The sequence below is a fragment of the Papio anubis genome, chromosome 17 (assembly GCF_008728515.1).
Source record: "Papio anubis isolate 15944 chromosome 17, Panubis1.0, whole genome shotgun sequence".
In the NCBI taxonomy this organism is placed as follows: domain Eukaryota; kingdom Metazoa; phylum Chordata; class Mammalia; order Primates; family Cercopithecidae; genus Papio; species Papio anubis.
In genome coordinates this window covers 58202573-58225141 of record NC_044992.1, presented here as the reverse complement: position 1 = coordinate 58225141, position 22569 = coordinate 58202573, and the positions used below count along the sequence as shown (strand labels likewise).

At 42.9% G+C, this 22569-nt stretch overlaps 1 protein-coding gene across 1 annotated transcript; it reads left to right on the top strand.

Moving 5' to 3' along the window:
• Positions 1 to 2547: 2547 nt before the first annotated feature.
• APOH (apolipoprotein H) lies at positions 2548 to 20723 on the top strand. The gene is made up of 8 exons (XM_031657719.1): positions 2548 to 2675; positions 3657 to 3833; positions 5735 to 5831; positions 7835 to 7911; positions 10998 to 11186; positions 14827 to 15006; positions 17762 to 17959; positions 20568 to 20723. The coding sequence occupies exons 1-8, from the start codon at positions 2612 to 2614 to the stop codon at positions 20621 to 20623; spliced, it is 1038 nt and encodes a 345-aa protein (XP_031513579.1). The 5' UTR covers positions 2548 to 2611; the 3' UTR covers positions 20624 to 20723.
• Positions 20724 to 22569: the final 1846 nt, after the last annotated feature.

Genomic DNA, 22569 nt, shown 5'->3' with positions numbered 1-22569 from the left:
GGCTAGGTTTTGTAGTTTTTGTAGAGACAGGGTTTCACCATGTTGGCTAGGCTGGTCTTGAAATCCTGACCTCAAGCGATCTTTCTTTCTTCCCAAAGTGCTGGGATTACAGGCATTAGCCACCATGCCTGGCCAAGAATTGCATTTAGCAACCAAGATTTAGGCACTGTGTGTGCTCATTGCTCGGATGTACTGCTGCTCGCAGATTATCCTAGTGGACAGAACTAAGAATTATATGTATATTCAGGCATACATTCACACACATGTACATACCATTATGTCTATATTCATTTCTGTATCTATTTTTATATATGCACAATTTGTACTGTCTCCATTTTCAATCCAACACCTCAAAGTTTATGCTAACTTTCCTTCTTTCCACATCGTTACCTCTCTTAGTCAGTGAGAAACCTGACCCCCATTATCTTCAATATATTTGCTTGTTTGCTCAATCCTCTATACACAGCTAAGCTTGTGACACCATCATGCTGCCATTCTTACACAGATAAGTATGACTTTCCCCTTGAGGCCTTCCTTGTGACTTTTAGACTGAATTAGGATGAAAAGAAGGAGGAAGGGAGGAAGGGAGGAAGGGAGAAAAGGAGGAAAGGAGAAAGGGAGGAAGGAAGGAAGGAAGGAAGGAAGGGAGGGAGGGAGGGAGGGAGAAAGGGAGCGAGGGAGGGAAGGGAAGGAAGGAGAAAGGAGGGAGGGAAGGAAAGAGAAGGGAGGGAGGGAGGCAAGTAGGAGGAAAGGAGTGCATTGTTTTCCAATTGAAGGATAATTAAGTAAACGCACAGATCTTAAATATTTGGCTTGATGGCTTTTGAAAATTGCATGTAGCCAAGTAACAACCACCTAAAATAGAATATAAACTATTTCGACACCCCCACCCCAAGTTTCCTAATGCAAAGGAGCCCATCCACCAGGAAACATCATTAAAAACCCTTCTTGTCCTCTCTCAATATCGAGCACTCAGTTTGTAGCTGTTGCCGAAAACATTCTCTTCTCAATTTTAACCTTTTCTCAAATTTTCTTTAACTGATGCCCAACCTGTTTGGTTTCTCTCTCCTTTTCCCCATCTATTTCAGATCTTACTACACAGAATGACTTGGCTCCTCCTGACTTCATTAGTTTTCTTTCTTCTTCACTAATCAAGGAGATTCTCCACAATAAAGCAGAACCTGGGAGTTTTCCAGAGAACAAGAATCTCCTTCCCCTTAGAAGGGCAAATAGGGAAGGACCTCTGTTATTTCACATTAGTGGCAACACACTCTTCTTATCATGGAACATAATGTTCATTGGGAGTGTAATTTAAGAATCATCTGCCTGACAGATGGAGATTTCTCAAGCTGATGTGTCTCAGAGAACTTTAGACCTATGGATATCAACCAAGATCACCCAAATGACAGCAAGCAGAGGTTATTTATTCAGAGCTTGCTACAGCAAGGGAGGCAGTCATTAACAGTTGTGTTTGGCAGAGACTCAAAGTCAGGCAGAGGAGTGGGAAAGCTTTATAACAGAAAGAAGGAAAGGCTTCGGGTGTGCTCCAGTATGGGGAGGATGGAGGGAAACTAACTAGAAGTGGAATGTCCATGTGATTGGTTAGAGAAATATGTTTGGATTTCTCTGGTTGGCCTTAAGTTGGGCCAACTGGTATAGAGGTTGTGGGTTTGACTTTCTAGACTCGTAGCTACAGATGTGTGGGTCAGAGATCTATTTTCACATATGGCCTGGCTATTGTCGATTTATATATCCATTTTTTTTTATAGAGCAAACAATGTAGAAGAGAACTAGGGAATCAGAGACAATCCCCTTCCCGAACCCTCTCAAGCAACAACATCAGCATTGGCCCATTCTCTTATCCTACTCAAGTTTTTTTTCTTCTTTGAGTCCCAAGTTGTTAATTTCATATCAACGTTCTAATTCCTGAAACAGATCTAGAAACCTGTCTAGACAGATCCAAGACATATTAAGAATGGATGAGCAGGACTTTGTGTTGATTTGACATGAGAGAAGATAGAGAATTCAAGGATAGCTCTAAGGTCCTAACTGGAGCTACAGGAGCTTGTGAGAGAGGATGTTGAACTCAGTTTTTAGGGAATGAAAGTTGTAAGTGCCTCCTGAAGACGTTCTTTATAATTATATATCTGAAAACTGGAACATCATTTTAGAGAGGTGGAGACAGAGAACGGAGAGTAGGTGTTTGTCCAAAGTTTATACGCCAAGGCTGTGAGTGAAACAGGAGCTTCGATCTTTTGGTGTTCCAACTACAACATACACAAAACAAAAGATGGACAATGAGAAGTCCAGGCAACCCAGGAAACACCAAGTTTCTGTCAAAAGCAATAATGAACTGTTTTGTGCCATTAACAAAAACGTTATGAAGACAGAAACCATCTCCCAAAGATTTCATAACAGAGCCACGCAAATGGAGAGTAAATGATTAAAGAATGTGGGTCTCAGAGTTCCATTCAAATCATGCTACTTTATCTTCTATTTACAAAGATAAAAGTACACCAGAAAATGGTTAATGTTTAAGCGCTTTCATATTTGGCTCTGTCTTTTTAGCAGAGGAAAACCACTTCAGTGGTACCAGTGTGAATCATCCACAATGATTTCTCCAGTGCTCATCTTGTTCTCGAGTTTTCTCTGCCATGTTGCTCTTGCAGGACGGAGTAAGTACTTTTTGCTTTTGAAAAAATAATTAATATATCCAACCCCCTAGTATATGTCAGGGGTCAATAATGATAACTAGGCCGGGCGTGGTTGCTCATGCCTGTAATCTCAGCACTTTGGGAGGCCAAGGCGGGTGGATCACCTGAGGTCAGGATGAGCCTGGCCATGGTGAAACACCGTCTCTACTAAAAACACAAAAATTAGCCGGGCATGATGGCGGGCGCCTGTAGTCCCAGCTACTCGGGAGTCTGAGGCGGGAGAATCGCTTGAACCCGGGAGGCGGAGGTTGCAGTGAGCCGAGGTCCCGCCATTGCACCCCAGCCTGGGCAACAAGAGTGAAACTCAGTCTAAAATAATAATAATAACAATAAATAAATTCTTTTTTTTTTTTTTTTTTTTTTTTTTTTTTTTGAGGCCGGTCACAAGCTCTATCCGCGTAGGCTGGAGTGCTTGGGGTGGGGCAATGCCGACTCACTGCAAGCTCCGCCTCAGAGCCTGCCTCGTATCGCTCTCAGCCTCCCGGTGGCTGGTTCCCAGCCACCGACTGGTACTGTATTCCGTGTTAGCCAGGATGGTCTCGATCTCCTGACCTCGTGATCCACCCGCCTCAGCCTCCCAAAGTGCTGGGATTACAGGTGTGAGCAACCGCGCCCGGCTGATAACTAAATTCTCTTTAGAGTGGGTGCTGGAGAGACTGGATTGAAACGGATTCTTTAATATTGCTGTGTGTAAAGCTCCTCTGTAAGATATGTAGCCAACTTAAGCCTCAGCATACTGACTTGTAAAATGGGGATAATTATAATACCTCCTTCAAATGGTTGTTGAGGGGATTAGATGAGATAGTGTATATGAGGTATTTGGCGTGGAACTCGATATACTTATAATTGGTAACAGTGCACACATTTTTCATTTGTGGGCTTAGCTAAACTTTAAAATGCAAATAGAGATTTGTTAACCATCTGCTTTGTGTCCTCTTTCAGCCTGTCCCAAGCCAGATGATTTACCCTTTTCCATAGTGGTCCCATTAAAAACATTCTATCAGCCAGGAGAGGAGATTACGTATTCCTGCAAGCCGGGCTATGTGTCCCGGGGAGGGATGAGACGGTTTATCTGCCCTCTCACAGGAATGTGGCCCATCAACACTCTGAAATGTACACGTAAGTCAGCACCTTCTCTCACATTCTCTCCCCTCATTTGGATTCTGGGTATTTTGGAGGAATAAGCTACCTCATCATGCTCAGAGTGCAGAGGGCCAGTAGACGTTGCAGAAAGGCAGGTTGGAGAGAAATGAGACGGTCTTGGGGAGTTTCTCTGTGCAAAGAGAGTAAGGGTAATAGGTGCTATTGATAGGAGAGGAGAAGATCATTGCCAGGAACTAGGGGAGGTTTAAAAATGAGATCTGGTGTGACAAAAGGAGAAACACTACAGAAGTTAAAAGACTGGTGGAGAGGCTTTGAAACGTCAACTGATGGCAAAGAGACATTTGGAAAAACAAAATTTGGGGAATCCTCATATCTTTGGACTTCACCTGAAAATGAAAGCAGACTTAATAGTTACTGAAATGAATACAAATTTCATCTACATTATGTATATATCACATTGTAATAAAATACAAGAAAGTATGTTAAATTACATCAATAATATAATGTAAAACATATAAATCTCACTATGGCTTTATTGTAAATGGTTGCTTTTATTTATTTCTCAGAACATGGTTCTATGATATCATGCTAGCATTATTCTTTACAGTCAGGTATCATGCAATCAACCAGATTGAATTTATGGTAAATTCAATTATATGTAGAAGTTAAGCAGTAAAAATAGATGTATGGACCTATCTGGGCTCTGGTGATTTTGGTTATACGAACAGGACCTTTGTCAAAGTTATGCATCTTCATGCAAGTTGATTTTACTATGCTATTTGTTTAAAGAGTCTAAACATAATTTTTAATAAAAAGTCACTTTAACATCATTAGGATAAATTTTTCTTTAAGTCAGGGCCAGGTGCGGTGGCTCATGCCTGTAATCCCAGCACTTTGGGAGGCTGAGGTGGGTGGAGCACCTGATGTCAGGAGTTCAAGACCAGCCTGGCCAACATGGTGAAACCCCGTCTCTACCAAAAATACAAAAATTAGCTGGACATGGTGGCACATGCCTGTAGTCCCGACTAATCGTGAGGCTGAAGCAGAAGAATCACTTGAACCTGGGAGGCAGAGGTGGTAGTGGGCCAAGATTGTGCCACTACACTCCAGCCTGGGCAACAGAGTGAGACTCTGTTAAAAAAAAAAAAAAAAAATCAGCTATAACTCTGGAACACTTACAATTTCATTTTTAAAAAATTTTCCATGCGTATATTTTTGCATTTTTGCAGAGAGTAATACAATTTTGTATTTTTCTATTTTCATCAGCATATCATAAAAATTATATCTCCACAAATTTCACAATTCATATTTTATTGGCTACATAATAGTTCAACTGTTGATTTGCCGTGATTAATTAAAACAGTCCCCTGATAGTGAACCCTTAGACTGTCCAATTTTTTTTTTTTTGGAGACGGAGTCTCACTGTGTTGCCCAGTGGAGTGGTGCCATCTTGGCTCACTGCAACCTCTGCCTCCTGGGTTCAAGTTATTCTTCTGCCTCAGCCTCCAGAGTAGCTGGGACTACAGGTGCCCACCATCACGCCTGGCTAACTTTTGTATTTTTAGTAGAGACGGGGTTTCACCGTGTTGGCCAGGCTGGTCTCAAATTCCTGACCTCAAGTGATCCACCCTCCTCCGCCTCCCAAAGTGCCGGGATTACAGGTGTGAGCCACTGCTCCCCGCCCATCCAAATGTCGTTATTAGGAGAAACAGTGTAATGAACACTTTGGCACGTAAATCACTTGTCTTATATTGAATTGCTTTCTTAGAATAGTTACCAGCAAAGTTATTGAACCAAAGGATGAAAATGAATTTATATGATTTATTTAATGAAAAATTTTATAAACAGAAATTTACCTGTTTTATTTTTTTTTAAACCCAAACAAAAGTAACATTTTAAAAATCTTTATATCACAGCCAGAGTATGTCCTTTTGCTGGAATCTTAGAAAATGGAGCAGTACGCTATACAACTTTTGAATATCCCAACACCATCAATTTTTCTTGTAATACTGGGTAAGAACTTTCATGGAACTAAGCAGTTAACAGACTGAGCGCATTTTTATATCCTTAAGCTAAACATCAGGACTGGTCCATATTTTGTTTTCAGCCTTTAGGTTGGACTTGCCACATGCAAATCGATTTTAGTCCTGCTTTTAATATCAGTAGCGTTGAGGGTGGGGTAAGGATTAGAGAACATAACGACTAATGAAATACATAGTCACCACTGTATCTGATTCTTCTGCTCCTGATTAATTACCTATCAGAGGAGGTACATTAAAATAATTGAACCTGGATGATAATTCCATATGATCTCTGGGCCAAATCTTGGATAGGGTTAAAATACTTTAGGAATAAGACATGGGCTTTAGTTATGAGGCTAATTTGATTGACCAACCTGACAGTCTATAGAAGAGAATTCTATGGAGAAGGTTGGGAGTGTGACGATGGAGAATGCAATGCAGTACCACATCCCCAGGAAGCAATCACTTATGGTGGTTTTGCCACACTGGGGGCTTTGCCACATTGCCCAGACTCAAACTCTTGGGCTCAAGTGATCCACCCATCTTGGCCTCCCAAAATGCTGGGATTACAGACTCATCTGGGAGCAAAAGGAGGCAATCACGTACGGTGGACACAGACTCGTAGGGAGCAAAGGCACCCCTGTGACATTATTGAGAGCACATTGGCTATCCATTAGGGTAAGTTTCTACTGGGATTGGAGGTTAAGGAATACTACATATGAGAGAGAAATACACACCTTTCATCTGAAACACCAGTTTACCAATGGGTCTGGTAACAAATGACTTTAAAAAACTGGCTTCAAAGACAGAATGTTACATTTTCTTTCTTTCTTTCTTTCTTTCTTTCTTTTCTTTTGCAAAGATCTTTTTCCTTCCTTCCCTTCCGCCTTCACGTTTTCTTTTGCCGCCGCTTAGCCTGCCCGCCGCCGAAATGAAATAATGATAGATAATTTATCGAGGGATTGATTTGATGATTAGGGACCTTTGTTTTATATTCAGGATCGACTGACTTTGTTTTGTTTTCCCTAGAGATAGATTGAGAACGATGACGACTGATGATTTGATGGATGGATGGATGGACGACGGAGAGATGAATGGACTTGACTTGGATCCAGATTTATTTTGAGATTCGACCAGGGAGATTAGGATGATGATGATGATGGATGCCGATGGAATGATGGATGATACTGATGAATGATGATGATGCCGATTGACTTGATGCGTATGCGTGTTCGTCCGCCTTGCATTGACGCCGGATGCTTTTTATCTCTTTTCCTTCCTTCCTTCCTTTTTAACAGGATCTTGCTCTGTCGCTCAGGCTAGATAGAGTGCAGTTGCATAAATCCATGGCTCACTGCAGCCTTGAACTCCTGGGTTGAATCCTTTTGAATCCTTCCTTCTACCTCTACCTCTCAAGTAGCTGGGACTATAGGCACACACCACCATGACCTGGTGACTTTTGTAGAAACTGGGGTTTTGCCACATTGCCCAGACTCAAACTCTTGGGCTCAAGTGATCCACCCATCTTGGCCTCCCAAAGTGCTGGGATTACAGGCATGAGCCAAAGTACCCAGTCAGAATGTTATATTTTCATTGCAAATAGACTGCATTGTTTTTATTCACTGGTGTCAGTAGACTGGAAGAAAATGAACAGTGAAGATTACTCAGTTTGGTTCACTTTTGTCATCCTGAAAAAGAGATGGTTCTTTGCTTTATATAAGAAGCAGTAATCTTGGCCAGCTCTCTAAAGATGAGGGATTTAGGGATTTGGCTTCTCCACTCACCAGCTGTGGAACCCTGCAGTGATTCACCTGCATCATTGGTTGGGAGACTCCATGAGCCATAGATGAGTGCTAAGATCGTCAGGAAGAGAGCATTACACAATGGAAAAGAAGTCAGTAGCATTAATATGAAGCAATGCTCAATGGAGAAGATAGTTGAGATGTCAGTGATGGATTATTTTACTCCTTGATAGATTGAATTTTCCTTTTGCAGGTTTTATCTGAATGGCGCTAATTCTGCCAAGTGCACTGAGGAAGGACAATGGAGCCCAGGGATTCCTGTCTGTGCTCGTAAGTCTATGGGGAGGGTGATCAGCTGGTTTGCCCAGAACCTTCCTGGTTTTAGCACTGAAAGTCTCACATCTGCACCCTCTTCAGTCGCAGCTCAATGAGATGAATGGTCACCCTTGTGGGGGATATTTGTCCTGGTATCTTGCTGTAGAAGATGAAACAACCACTTTGGAATGACAGAAGGGAAGCATTTTACGCACAAACACATTCTGTATTCTCCACCTGGTGGTCATTACTCTATCCAAGCCAGTTTTTGCTGGGTGTGTTGACTCCAGTGCTCTCATAGTGCTTTGGAAGAGGCTTGGATATGTGTGGCATTGGTCTATCAGGGACGGTCACCACTTAACTAGGGGAACTTCTGCAAACAGTGAGATCAAACAAACATCTTCCTCCCACTCTGGAACTTCATTCATTTATTCACTTATTCAGTAAACATGAATTGAGGATCTACTGTATGCTGGATCCTCTTGTTAGCACTGAGGCTGCAAGGACAAAGGAGACAGCTCTGCCTTCAGAGAGTAAGCCTAGTGACAGGCGAGACGCAGAGGAAAGTCACCCTCACAGTAAGCTAAGAGCCCATCAAAGGGGCTTGCATTCTAGGAGCTGATTGGCATTCTTCTAAAAAGCAGTGATGTTTTTTCAGAGGACCTTCAGCTAAGCTGTCAGAGTCATCTCTAGGCTTTGCTTATGTAGGGAAGGACATTCTTATGTTCCCCAACTTGTGATTTATACATCTTTGACCAGGAGACCCAGGCATTACAATACTAGTTATAGTTCTTCAACATGTCAGTACGTCTGTCCTTAGCAAAAGCAAGTGGAGGCTGGGTGCAGTGGCTCATGCCTGTAATCCCAGCACTTTGGGAGTTCGAGGAGGGTGGATCACCTGAGGTCAGGAGTTCAAGACCAGCCTGACCAACATGGAGATACTCTGTCTCTACTAAAAAATATAAAATTAACTGGGCGTGGTGGCACATGCCTGTAATCCCAGCCAGTTGGGAGGCTGAGGCAAGAGAATCACTTGAACCCAGAAGGCAGAGGTTGTGGTGGTGAACCGAGATCGCGCCATTGCACTCCAGCCTGGGCAACAAGAGTGAAACTCCTCCTCCTCCTCAAAAAAAAAGAGCAAGTGGAAAGTAAAGCAATTTCAAATAAATAATTGTTTACGAAAACCTGAACAAACAAAAGCAAAAGTTTTTTTTTTGTTTTTTTTTTTTTGAGACGGAGTCTTGCTCTGTCGCCTGGGCTGGAGTGCAGTGGCCGAATCTCAGCTCACTGCAAGCTCCGCCTCCCGGGTTTACGCCATTCTTCTGCCTCAGCCTCCTGAGTAGCTGGGACTACAGGCGCCTGCCACCTCGCCCGGCTAGTTTTTTGTATTTTTTAGTAGAGACGGGGTTTCACCGTGTTAGCCAGGCTGGTCTCGATCTCCTGACCTCGTGATCCGCCCGTCTCGGCCACCCAAAGTGCTGGGATTACAGGCTTGAGCCACCGCGCCCGGCCAAAAAGCAAAAGTTTTTAAAGGATACATTAAGTAAAAATTTTCACTCAGCAGTAGGAATCACCATGGTTCCTATAGTTTTAATTTAAAACAGATTTATACTGATTATGTAAATTTGCTTCTTTATTTAGAGACAGAGTCTTGCTCAGTTGCCCAGGCTGGAGTGCAGTGGTGTGATCACAGCTCACTGTAACTTTGAACTCCTGGGGCCAAGTGATCCTTTCAGTCTCCTGAGCAGCTGAGATTATAGATGAGCGCCACCAGATCTGGCTAATTTAAAACAATTTTTGTGGAAACAGGGTCTTGCTTTGTTGCCCAGACTGGTCTTGAACTCTGGGTTTCAAGCAACCTTCCTGCCTCAGCCTCTCAGAGCTCTGGGATGACAGGCGTGAGCCACGGTGCCTAGCCATAAACTAACTTTCCAAAAGGGTTATAGAGAGAAAGACTACTTTAGCTTTAATCTAATTTAAATGAGTATTTCTCATACTTGAATGTACATATGAATCTTCTGGGCATCTTGTTAAAATATAGATTCTCATTCAGGCACCTGTGGCGGGGTCTGAGCTTCTATATTTCCAACAAGATATTTTCCCAGGCTATGCCTGTGCTGCTAGCCCCTGGACCACACTTTGAGCAGCAGGGATCCAGAGAATTCAAAGTAAATCATACTTTGGTCAACACCATCTTCTTTCATGCTAGTATAACTTGCTGAAGCTCCATAGTACTCAGGTCAGGGTGACAAGCCACTACTATCTCTCTGGGTTCCTGAAGCTACTTGGATAAGCTCCATCCATACCAAGAGTCCAAAAGCAGAGAGGTATTCAAGAGAAACAGACTGAACTGGTAATGGAATTCATTCCCAAACAACTATGTACAAAGTTGCTGTCATCAGCCATTATTTTAGGATGGTCCCTCAGCACTGAGGGACAAATTCTGCCTTCCAGAAGCATCTTCCAAGGTAGTATTTGAATAAAAGATTTTATAAAACCTAACCATTGCGTTGTTGCAAAAGACAAATTATTGGTGGCAAGACTTAAATTTCCTTAATTTTTTGGTGTTTTGACTGGTTTGGACATCTGATTTGAGGGTCATATTTTCTTTTCTTTTTTCTTTATTTTTCTTTCTTTCTTTCTTTTTTTTCTGAGACAGAGTCTCTCTCTGTTTCCCAGGCTGGAGTGCAGTGGTGCGATTTTGGCTCACTGCAGCCTCGGCCTTCCAGGTTCAAGTGATTCTCCTGCCTCAGCCTCTGGAGTAGCTGGGACCACAGGCACACACCTCCATGCCTGGCTCATTTTTGTATTTCTGGTAGAGGCAGGGTTTCACCATGTTGGCCAGGCTGGTCTGAAATTCCTGACCTCAAGTGATCTGCCCGCCTCAGCCTCCCAAAGTGTTGGGATTAAAGGCGTGAGCTGCCGTGCCTGGCAGGTCATGTTTTCCTATTACACATCCACAATTGACTATTTTTACCCTGGTAATTTGATCAGTTTGCATTTTCTCAAGTTTATCCTTAGAGTTTTTTTTTCTTTATGGAAAGAGTATATTTAAAAGCCTTAACTATTTTCATAGAAATGATAGTTCTTTCTTTTCCTAGCCATCACCTGCCCTCCACCATCCGTACCTATGTTTGCAACACTTCGTGTTTATAAGCCATCAGCTGGAAACAATTCGTTCTATCAGGACACAGCAGTTTTTGAATGTTTGCCACAACATGCGATGTTTGGAAATGATACAATTACCTGCACAACCCATGGAAATTGGACTAAATTACCAGAATGCAGGGGTAAGTGCAATAAGACAAAATATGTATGGTGGGGCAAGATCCCATTTGTGAAAGGTATTGAAAATTCTGACTATCATGGAATGTTTCCAACGAACTCATTCAACTGCTGTTTATTGAGCATCTACCATATGCCAGGCAGTGTGCTGGGCACTGGGGATTCCAGGTGAATGAGACCTGGCTTCTGACGCAAGGGAATTACAAATAATGCAGTTAACTGTCTGGAGCTGCCTGGGACAGCTTCCCATAGGTGGTGACCTTTGAAATAGGCCTTGGAGGAGGCGTAGAGAATGAGGAGAAGGCATACCTCACATGGGGGAGGCACGAAAGGCAGGATGTCTCCGTGGACAGCTGAACATTTCAGCGAGTCTGGTAAAGTTCTTTTCTGGGTGAAGTTCGTGGGTGAAATTGGAGAGTCCTAAGAGATGAAGGTAATGCCTGGGTTGCAGTCTGATTGTTATACATTTTAAAAATCTCTACCCAAGTTTAAGAATCACAGAAATATTTGATTTTTAAGAAATTATGGAAATTCTTTCTCCTTTAACTTGACCTGTCATTGCTATCTTTAAGTTTGTCAGTTGCATAACAGATAAATTACAGAGTTTCTCATGTGCACAAAGAGTTTTTTTTGGTTGTTTGTTTTGTTTTGTTTATTTTTGAGATAGAGTCTCACTCTGTCACCCAGGCTGGAGTGTAGTGGGGCAATTTTGGCTCACTGCGACCTCCACCTCCTAGATTCAAGCGATTCTCATGCTTCAGCCTCCCGAGTAGCTGGGACTACAGGTGCCCGCCACCACTCCCGGCTAATTTTTGTATTTTTAGTAGAGATGGAGTTTCACCCTGATCATCAGGCTGGTCTGAAATGCCTGACCTCAAGTGATCTGCCTGTGTTGGCCCCTCAAAGTGCTGGGATTACGGGTGTGAACCCCTGCTCCCGGCCAAGAGTTATTCTCATGACTATTAACTTATCCAGTGGTAGATATTACAGATATCCAGTGAATGAGTCAAAACATAAGTGATTTTCAGCATGGAGAAGCTACTAACAACAGTAGTAACTTGCACCCTTCTGGGCACTCAACTATGGGCCAGGCACTGGTCTCCTGCTACATATGTGTCATCTGACTTTATTCTCCCAAATCCTAAAAAGTAGGTTCCCTTTTTTTTTTTTTTCAGTATTTCACCTAGACGTATCAACTGTTAATATGTTGTGACATTTTTCTCTCTGTTTCTCCATAGAAAGATCCTTTTTATTTCTTGCATCATCTGAAAATAAGTTGTATATATTATGACACTTGCCCATAAAGACTTCAACATGAATATACTAAGAACAAGGACATTTTATATCATCACTTAATATGTTTTGGATTATTAACAATAATAATCCAAACAATTCTGATAACATAAACAATTAACAACAATATCATGCAACATTTATCTCAGATGCAAATTTTCCCAGTTGACCCAGAAGTATCTCTTATACATGAATTTTGTTTTATGCAGGATCTGATCAAGAATCACATCTTTAGTTGTCATGTCTCTCTAGTCTCCTATAATAATAATTATTATTATTTTGAAATGCTGTCTCGCTCTGTCACCCAGGCTGGAGTGCAGTGGTGCGATTTCGGCTCACTGCAACCTCTACTTTCCAGGTTCGAGCAATTCTCCTGCCTCAGCCTCCCATGTAGCTGGGATTATAGGTGCCTGCCATCACGCCCAGCTAATTTTTTTATTTTTAGTAGAGATGGGTTTCACCATGTTGGCCAGGCTGGTCTCAAAATCCTGAACTAAAATGATCCACCCGCCTTGGACTCCCAAACTGCTGGGATTACAGGTGTGAGCCTAGTCTTCTGTAATTAAGAATAAGCCCTTGTGTCTTTTGTTGTCTTTCATTGACATTTTTGAAGAGTACAGGCTAGTTGTCTTTTAGAATGTTCTGTAATGTGAACTTGATTGGTTATTACCTCATGATTAGATTCATGTTAAATATTATTGTTAAGAATACATTCTGTACTTTGGGAGGCCGAGGCAGGTCAGGTGGATCACGGGGTCAGGAGTTCAAGACCAGCCTGGCCAATATGGTGAAACCCTCCCTGTCTGTACTAAAAATAGAAAAATTAGCCGGGCATGGTGGCAGGTGCCTGTAATCCCAGCTGCTCAAGAGGTTGAGGCAGGGGAATCACTGGAACCCAGGAGGCGGAGGTTGCAGTGAGCTGAGATTGTGCCACTGCACTCCAGCCTGGGTGACAGAGTGCGACTCCATCTCAAAAAAAAAAAAAAAAAGAATACATTCTGTCGCATCAGGACACCAGGAGGCACATAGTGTCAGCTGTTTCACCATTGGCCATGCTTAGCTTGATCCTTAGGTGAGGTGTCCTAGATCATCTTTTGGTAAAGGCACTGCTTTTTCTTTGGAATTAGTAAGCAACCTGTGGGTGATGCTTTGAAACCATGCGAATATCCACTGTTGGGCAGTCATCGTAGAATCCAACGGTGATCCTTGAATCTGTCAATTATGACATTGGTGGCTGAAAATGGTGACTTTCTAATTCTATCTTTCCTTCTACATTTATTCACCGGCTTCCCTCTATAGAGAAGAGCTTTGCCTCCATCCACCATTTTTTAGTATTATTATAGACACATGGATTTTTTTTTTTTTCTTTTTTTGAGTGGAGTCTCACTCTGTTGCCCAGGCTGGAGTGTAATGATGCAATCTCAGCTCACTGCAACCTTCACCCCCAGGGTTCGAGTGATTCTCCTGCCTCAGCCTCCTGAGTAGCTGGGATTACAGGCGCATGCCACCACACCCGGCTAATTTTTGTTAGTAGAGATGGAGTTTTGTCATGTTGGCCAGGCTGGTCTCTAACTCCTGACCTCAAGTGATGCATCCACCTCAGCCTCCCAAAGTGCTGGGATTACCGAAGTGAGCCACTGTGCCTGGCCACATGAATTCTTTTTTATTTAATGTGTGGCAGAACCAAAATTGAGCCAAGCATTCTGACTCTGGAGTTTGTACGCTTAATTACCTCCTTAAACTACCTCTGAGAATATTGTGCTCCTGGCTCCAGCTTTGCTTTTCTCGCACTGCAGCTCATAAGGATGTGGGTTTGGACCTCTACTGTTGAAGATCTTAAGGAGGCCAAGAAGCAGCACCATTTTTCTCTGACATATTTCATGATGGCTTCTTGCATACTCTGAATTGAATAACAATAAGATTTACTATTTTAAAGCCAAATAATGGTGTACTAAGTGTGTATGGGGGGAGGGTTCAGTCTTTACATTTTAATTTTATGGTTTGTTAGAAATAGACTTTGCTTTTCTTCTTTCAAACCCACCATCTTAGACTGTGTAAAGATGACGTTTGCAGTAAATAATACCTTATGATTATATGTGAAAACCCGGAGAACTTAGTGAAGTCTCATTAATTTACTTTCAAAGTGTGGTTGTTTCTTTTTTAATATCCAGGGTACCACGAATATAAGAGGAGTGGGGACAGAATTAAGCACAAGGTAACTATAAGTTGCTTGCAGTTGCAGGAACACCCAGTGATTCAGTGGTGTGACAGAGACAAGAATGTGACTATTTCATGACTATTGGATAGCACTACTATTTATTACTAATATGTCTTATTGAATAAATGTTTTAGAAGTAAAATGCCCATTCCCATTAAGACCAGACAATGGATTTGTGAACTATCCTGCAAAACCAGTACTTTATTACAAGGATAAAGCCACATTTGGCTGCCATGATGGATATTCCCTGGATGGCCCAGAAGAAATAGAATGTACCAAACTGGGAAACTGGTCTGCCATGCCAAGTTGTAAAGGTATGGAAATATAGGCGAGGTCCTATAAGATCTCTGAATTGATACAGTGGGTCACCTTTACTTGCTATTTTCTTGTTCCAATACTTTTCCACTTGTTGCTCAGACTGGCTAGGAAACTGCTGGCAGGTGACTTCAGGACTCACATGTACCTGGGGAAGCCTCATGCTTAGGAAGCATGCTTGACTTTAAACAGGATGAAATAAACAGATCCTTTGTAAGCATTGGTGATATGGTGGGAGATCGTGTGGGCTTTCTTTTTTTTTTTTTTTTTTTTTTGAGGCGGAGTCTCACTCATCACCAGCCTGGAGTGCAGTGGGGCTGATCTGGCTGCCTGAAGCTCAGCCTCAGGTTCCACGCGCCATTCTCCTGCCTCAGCCTCCCGGTATGGGACTACAGGCACCGCCACCTCGCCTGGCTGGTTTCCATTATTTTTGAGGTAGGGGCGGGGTTTTACCACTTGTAGGATGATTTGATCTGCAGCCTCGTGATCCGCCGTCTTGGCGCCGAAGTGCTGGGATTACAGGCTTGAGCCACCGCGCCCGGCCAATGTGGGCTTTCTTTATTTGCTTTTAAGTCTTTGCCTCTGAGCATCTTTTATTTATTTATTTATTTTTTTGAGATGGAGTCTTGTTCTGTCACCCAGGCTGGAATGCATTGGCACAATCTCGGCTCACTGCAACCTCTGCCTCCCAGGTTCAAGTGATTCTCCTACCTCGGCCTCCCGAGTAGCTGGGATTACAGGTGCCCACCACCACTCCTGGCTAATTTTTGTATTTTTAATAGAGACGGGGCTTTGCCATGTTGGCCAGGCTGATTTTGAACTCCTGACCTCAGGTGAACTCCTGACCTGCCTCAGCTTCTATAGAGAAGAGCTTTTCTTCTGTCCACCATTTTTTAGTATTATTGTAGACACATGGATTCTTTTTTTTGTTTGTTTTTTGTTGAGATGGAGTCTCACTCTGTTGCCTAGCTGGAGTGTAATGGTGGAATCTCAGTTCACTGCAGCCTTCACCTCCCAGGTTCGAATGATTACAGATGTGAGCCACCACGCCCACCTCTTTTTGTGCTCTGCCTAGCCAAGGCTCTTCTCATTGCAAAAACCAACCACACATTCGAGTTCAAGGAAATTGGGGATATTATAAGGAGGCAACAGGCAAGTCGATCACGTGGGTATTGAAGATGAGGAAATGAAATACAACTGATACTCTTGAAGATTGGAACTGAAAGGCAGGAACTATTCCTACTTTTTCCATATCTCAATGGCCTCTCCCATCTCTGTCTCTCTGCTTATTCATCTTGAACATGGCTTGATATACACCAGACCCTCTCAGTTAAAGGATTCATCACCAACTGGCATCTTTTCCTGGAGATGCTGGTTCCTTTTGAGTTAGGTGTCTACCCTTGATCCCATTAGTGTCATGCTTAAGCAAAGAACAGCCTAGCATTAGAACTCTGCTCAGGTCACTATGGCTGGACAGTTTAAGCAGAAAGAGGAACTCTGGGGCAGCAGGCAAGATGACAAATAACTAGCATCTTAGGTTATAGTTCCATAGAAGCAGAGCCTGAGACAGGGATTTGAATACGGTTGATTTAGTGAGTGTCTCAGGAGAAGAAAGAGTGAGGCAGATTTGAGAGGGTAAGGCACCGGTTCTCAAACTTCGCTGTGGATCAGCAACACCTGGAAGGCTTGTTTTAACACAGGATTTTTGAGCTCCACTCTCAGAGTTTCTGATTTGGTAGATCTGGGAGGGGGCCTGAATATTTGCATTTATGCCAAGTTCCCTGGTGATGCTAATGCTGCCAAGCCAGGAAGAATTGTGGTCTCTGCTAAAATGAGGTTCAGTTTGATCCCACTGAGCTCTGGAGTGTGAATTCCACCCTTGAGTTAATCCCACTGAAACCCAAGGGGACCTGTTTTTTTTGAGACGGAGTCTCGCTCTGCCGCCCAGGCTGGAGTGCTGTGGCCGGATCTCTGCTCACTGCAAGCTCCGTCCCCCGGGTTCACGCCATTCTCCTGCCTCAGCCTGCCGAGTAGCTGGGACTACAGGCGCCCGCCACCACGCCCGGCTAATTTTCTGTATTTTTAGTAGAGATGAGGTTTCACCATGTTAGCCAGGATGGTCTTGATCTGCTGACCTTGTGATCCGCCTGCCTCGGCCTCCCAAAGTGCTGGGATTACAGGCGAGAGGCACTGCGCCCGGCCAAGGGACCTGTTTTTTATATTTCCTCATCAGTCATTGGCTTTGAGCTGCTCCCTTCCCTGACCCTGAGGGTGGCGATGGGGGTGGTTTGCACAACTTCCAGGGAGAGGTGGCTTCCCTATGGCTGAAGGCAATTTTTCAGAGTATTTATGAGCTGTTATCAGCCAACACTTGCAGTGGCTGGTGGATAGATGCACCTGCTTAATGAATGCAATCCGAGAGGGCAGTGTAGGCTTACATGAAATGTCAATATCTGTTAGAAGTTTTTTGTATTTTTTTTCCACTGAAATGAAGGCTCTGATGCTTCTGTTCTGACCTTCTGTGGCTACTGTAGGGGAAGAGAAGGCCATCCTGGAAGCTGTGAGTAATGGTTCTATTGATAGAGAACTACAATTAGCAATCATATTACCATTACTTACTATGTACATTCTTGGATTTTTCTTGCCTTGACCAATTTGTGTAGGTGTACTCATCTACTGTTTCAAATGCTAAACTCTCTTTCAGAAAGATTTCCTGAACTCTTAAGTCCTGATTACAAGTATTCTCTCTTTCAGCATCTTGTAAAGTACCTGTGAAAAGGGCCACTGTGGTGTACCAAGGAGAGAGAGTAAAGATTCAGGAAAAATTTAAGAATGGAATGCTGCATGGTGATAAAGTTTCTTTCTTCTGCAAAAATAAGGAAAAGAAGTGTAGCTATACGGAGGATGCTCAGTGTATAGATGGCACTATTGAAGTCCCCAAATGCTTCAAGGGTAAGTCTACATTGGAATGTTTAGCTAGGACTCCCACTTGCCCCTCATCATAATCAGAGCCTTGTTATATAATGATTGTCAAAAACCAGATGAGGCCAGGCATGGTGGCTCACGCCTGTAATCCCAGCACTTTGGGAGGCTGAGCGGGGTGGATCACCTGAGGTCAGGAGTTTGAGAGCAGCCTGGCCAAAATGGTGAAACCCTGTCTCTATTAAAAATACAAAAATTAGTTGGTGTGGTGCCGGGTACCAGTAATCCCAGCTACTCAGGGGACTGAGACAGGAGAAACGCTTGCACCTGAGAGGCAGAGGTTGCAGTGAGCCAAGATCGCATCATTGCACTCCTGCCTGGGCAATACAATGAAACTCTGTCTCAAAACAAAAACACAAACAAACAAACAAATGAACAAAACCCAGATGAATTTGGCCACTGGATTTTTAAAAAGAGGGGTGAGAGGGAGAAACAATGATATGAAGCAGTGAGCTCCAGATGGTGTCCCCACTTGAATTTTCCTTTCCAATTCTTTTTTTTTTTTTTTTTTTTTTTTGAGAGGCCCGGAGGGTCTCACTCTGCGCCCAGGCTGGAGTGCAGTGGGCGATCTCTGCTCACTTGCAGCTCCGCCTCCTGGGTTCCATTCTCCTGCCTCAGCCTCCCCTGAGTAACTGAGACTAGGCACATGCCAGCATGCCCGGCTAATTTTTCATTATTTTTAGTAGAGACGGGGTTTCACCCTGTTAGCCAGGATGGTCTCGATTTCCTGACCTCGTGATTCGCCTGCCTCGGCCTCCCAAAGTGCTGAGATTACAAGCATGAGCAACCGCGCCTGGCCTTTTTAAAATTATTATTATTATTATTGAGACAGGGTCTCACCGTCACCCAGGCTGAAGTGCAGTGGTGTGATCACATCTCATTGCAGCCTTGACTTTCTGGGCAAGTGATCCTTTCACCTCAGCCTTCTGAGTAGCTGGGATTACATGCACACACCACCGTGTCCGGCTATTTTTTTATATTTTTATTAGAGAAGAGATTACGCCATGTTGCCAAGGCTGGTTTTGAACCCTTGAACTCAAGCAATCCACCTGTCTCAGGCTCCCAAAGTGCTGGAATTACAGGCGTGAGCTACGTGCCCAGCCTCTTTTCCAATTCTTTTCTGTAAAACTCAGGGTTGTGGTTTTATTCAATGAATGCTGAGGTGAATTACGCCATCTTGTGTAATTCCAAGTTGAGCTTGAATAGTAACGAACCAAATATTGAATAATAAAAATATCTACCTCATCTTGGTCCCACATTATAAAGAATTCACCCCAAGTTACAAAACAACTCATGGCAGTGATAATTGGTCTAAAGATCTAATATATCCCCCTTTCTCCAGCAATTCCTAGAGTTTGAAAAGTACCCATTAGAGCAAAATGTCCATTAGAGCAAAATATTTTAAGGAAGATGATACCAGGTTTGTGTGAGGTAAAGAAGTGTGTAATGGCCAGCATTTAGAGCTGCTAACCTTTTAAGGTTTCAGATTTAGGGTTTAAATGTCTTTGATGCCAGGAAGTAAGAACCAGCCAGAGGCTGAAGCTGTTGTTGGCTCTAGGTTTAGAAATCTTTCAAAAACATTGACAATCTTGTTTTAGCAGCTGGGAGAGGACAGTAGGGAGCAGACAAAGCTAAGAAGAGAGGAGTCTGAGAAGTGTTCAGCTAGTGGGAGAGAAGGGAATGATAAGTGATTAAAAATACCCACCTCATGGGGTTGGTTTGATTATTAGAAATATGCATGACATAGAGGAACATAATTTTAATTACGAATAGTTAGAAATGCACTGAATAAATTGCCGTTGTTCAAAAGACAACAGAGCCCCGGCGAGATGTTAAATACAAAACATGGCAAAATACAATAAGCTTAAATAAAAATCAGTAGAAAAAATACGAGAAAAGAATAATTGAAAAAGTCTTAGCTTTACTGATATATTTCTTCAGGGTCTTCTCCCTTATGGTCTTTAGACAGATGCAGTACTATAAAGGGCTGATACAGTTTTTTTCCCCTTTAATCTTGACTGTTATAGAAAAGTCTTCACTGTATATAGAACCTCTAATTTTATCTCTTGAAAATGAGGGTCTTGGCCGGGTGCAGTGGCTCACACCTGTAATCCCAGCACTTCGGGAGGCCGAGGCGGGCAGATCACTTGAGGTCAGGAGGCCAGCCTGGCCAACATGGTGAAACCCGGTCTCTACTAAAAATACAAAGATTAGCCAGGCATGGTGGCATGTGCCTGTAGTCCCAGCTACTCAGGAGGTTGAGACAGGAGAATCGCTGGAACCTGGGAGGCAGAGGTTGCAGTGAGCTGAGATTGTGCCATTGCACTCCAGCCTGGGCGACAGGGCGAGACTCTATCTTAAAAAAAAAAAAAAGAAAATAAAAAGAAAAAGAAAATGAGGGTCTTATCATTTCCCTAATGTTTTCTCCCATCACTTAAACCTCACACTAAATGATTTCATTCACGTAATCACATGTATTCTATATACTTGTAAAATGTATTTGGTTTGGCTTAGCTATTTACCACATTTAGGAAATGATTGTTTCTCTTAGAATGTTTATCTTTTTCTCCCCCAACAGAACACAGTTCTCTGGCTTTTTGGAAAACTGATGCATCCGATGTAAAGCCATGCTAAAGTGGTTTTCAGATTCCACATAAAATGTCACACTTGTATCTTGTTCATCCAAGGAACCTAATGGAAATTAAAAAATAAAGCTACTGAATTTATTGCCTCAGCCATTGCAGTGTTACTCTTCACGGTAGCTTACTTTTAGTTATGTCATCTGGTTAAGAAATGCAAATATTTGGAACATCATCATTTTATGGCTGTGAAATTGACAGTATAAACGATTGTCTAGGTATCCCACTTTTCCTGTGTGTAGTCCTGTTCTCAGCTGGGCGCGGTGGCTCACGCCTGTAATCCCAGCACTTTGGGAGGCGGAGGTGGGCGGATCACCTGAGGTCAGGAGCCCGAGACCAGCCTGGGCAACATGGTGAAACCCCATCTCTACTGAAAATACAAAAATTAGCTGGGCATGGTAATGTGGGCCTGTAATCCCAGCTACTCAGGAGACCGAGGCAGGAGAATTGCTTGAACCTGGGAAGTAGAGGTTGCAGTGAGCCGAGATTGTGCCACCACATTCCAGCTGGGCAATAGAGTGAGACTCCATCTCAATAAATACATAAATAAACAAGTAAATAAATCCTACTCTCAAGCACTTTCATGTAAAACACCTGCAATACAATATTTTTCATAGAATGGGCCACAGACCCCTTACCCCATTACTATGACCTATCTGCTTTTTCCAAAGAACAAGTGTTGTGCCCCAGAATTGTTAAGAATGACCCAGAATTCTGCATTTATGACAAAGTTTCCAGATAGTTCTTGTGCATCTTCAAGTTTGAGAAGCATTGCCATACAGAAGTAAGCATGGACTTCCAGGTCAATAGGACTGAATTTGCATCCTTGATGCTGGGTTTACATAGTGCCAGAAAATTTTTCTGTATCCACTACAATTCCATGGCCCATCATTGATGTTGCTCCTTTGCATATATTCAACTCCCTTGCCCTTCTCTCCTTCGGTAGTGTTTGCTGGCCAAACACCACTGGCGCTATCGGCCTTCCTTTTGCCTGCACCTGAGGAGTTGAATGTGGCTAGAAAAAAAAGAGGAACTCACAACCGTGCCAATAGGTCCCACTTTAAATTCATAAACACAAACTTTACATGGGCCTCCAACTCTGCCCAACAATCCTATTATATTTCTCTAATTTGTTCACTCCCTTACTCTCTAAAGTGGCTATTTCTCTTCTCAACCTTCCTCAAGCTACCTTCCTTCTCCTCATTCTTAGCTGATAACTTAGCTCCTTATTTCACTGAGAAAATAGAAAAGATCTTTTTTTTTTTAATCTTTCCACTCCCAAATCCATCATTCTACTGGTATCGACAACCACAGAATCTGCCTTCTGTCAGGTTACAATGGATGAACAGCTAAGGACAAACACTCTCTTTATGTGCTAGGACCCATTTTCTCTCTCCTGCTTAAGGATTTTACTCCTGAAATTAATGCTCATCCATGTTTATTTTTTCCTTTCTATTGGAACACTTCAGTCAGCATACAGATATATGGTAATGTTACCCATTAAAAAAAGAAGCCCTGTTACTTCACATCTTTTTTCCAGCTACAGCTCCAACTCTTTAGTCCCTGTTTTTACAAAAGTCCTGGAGTTATTTCCCTTTGCCATCTGCACTATGTGCTACCCATCACTTCTTCACAATCTGTGTTCTCCATGGGATTTCCCACCCATGCCTCTTTCTCAGAACTTAACCCAATTCTATGTGATGTGGACTGAATCTTTTCTCCAAGATGCTTCTCTGCTCCTCCTCCTTTTACAGAAACCAGAGTGGCTCCCCTTCCTTCTATGCTTTCATTGAAAAGCTCCAAATTCCCTTTACTTAACCTTAAAAACCAATTTTACGGCCGGGCGCGGTGGCTCACACCTGTAATCCCAGCACTTTAGGAGGCCAAGGCAGGTACAAAAAAATTAGCTGGGCGTGGTGGCAGGCACCTGTAGCCCCAGCT

Bases quoted from the DNA above. Each gene is read 5' to 3' on its own strand.
- APOH (XM_031657719.1), top strand. From the start codon at position 2,612: ATGATTTCTCCAGTGCTCATCTTGTTCTCGAGTTTTCTCTGCCATGTT. The intron at 5,832-7,834 runs GTAAGAACTTTC...TTCCTTTTGCAG, and splicing joins AATTTTTCTTGTAATACTGG to GTTTTATCTGAATGGCGCTA. The intron at 17,960-20,567 runs GTAAGTCTACAT...CTCCCCCAACAG, and splicing joins AGTCCCCAAATGCTTCAAGG to AACACAGTTCTCTGGCTTTT.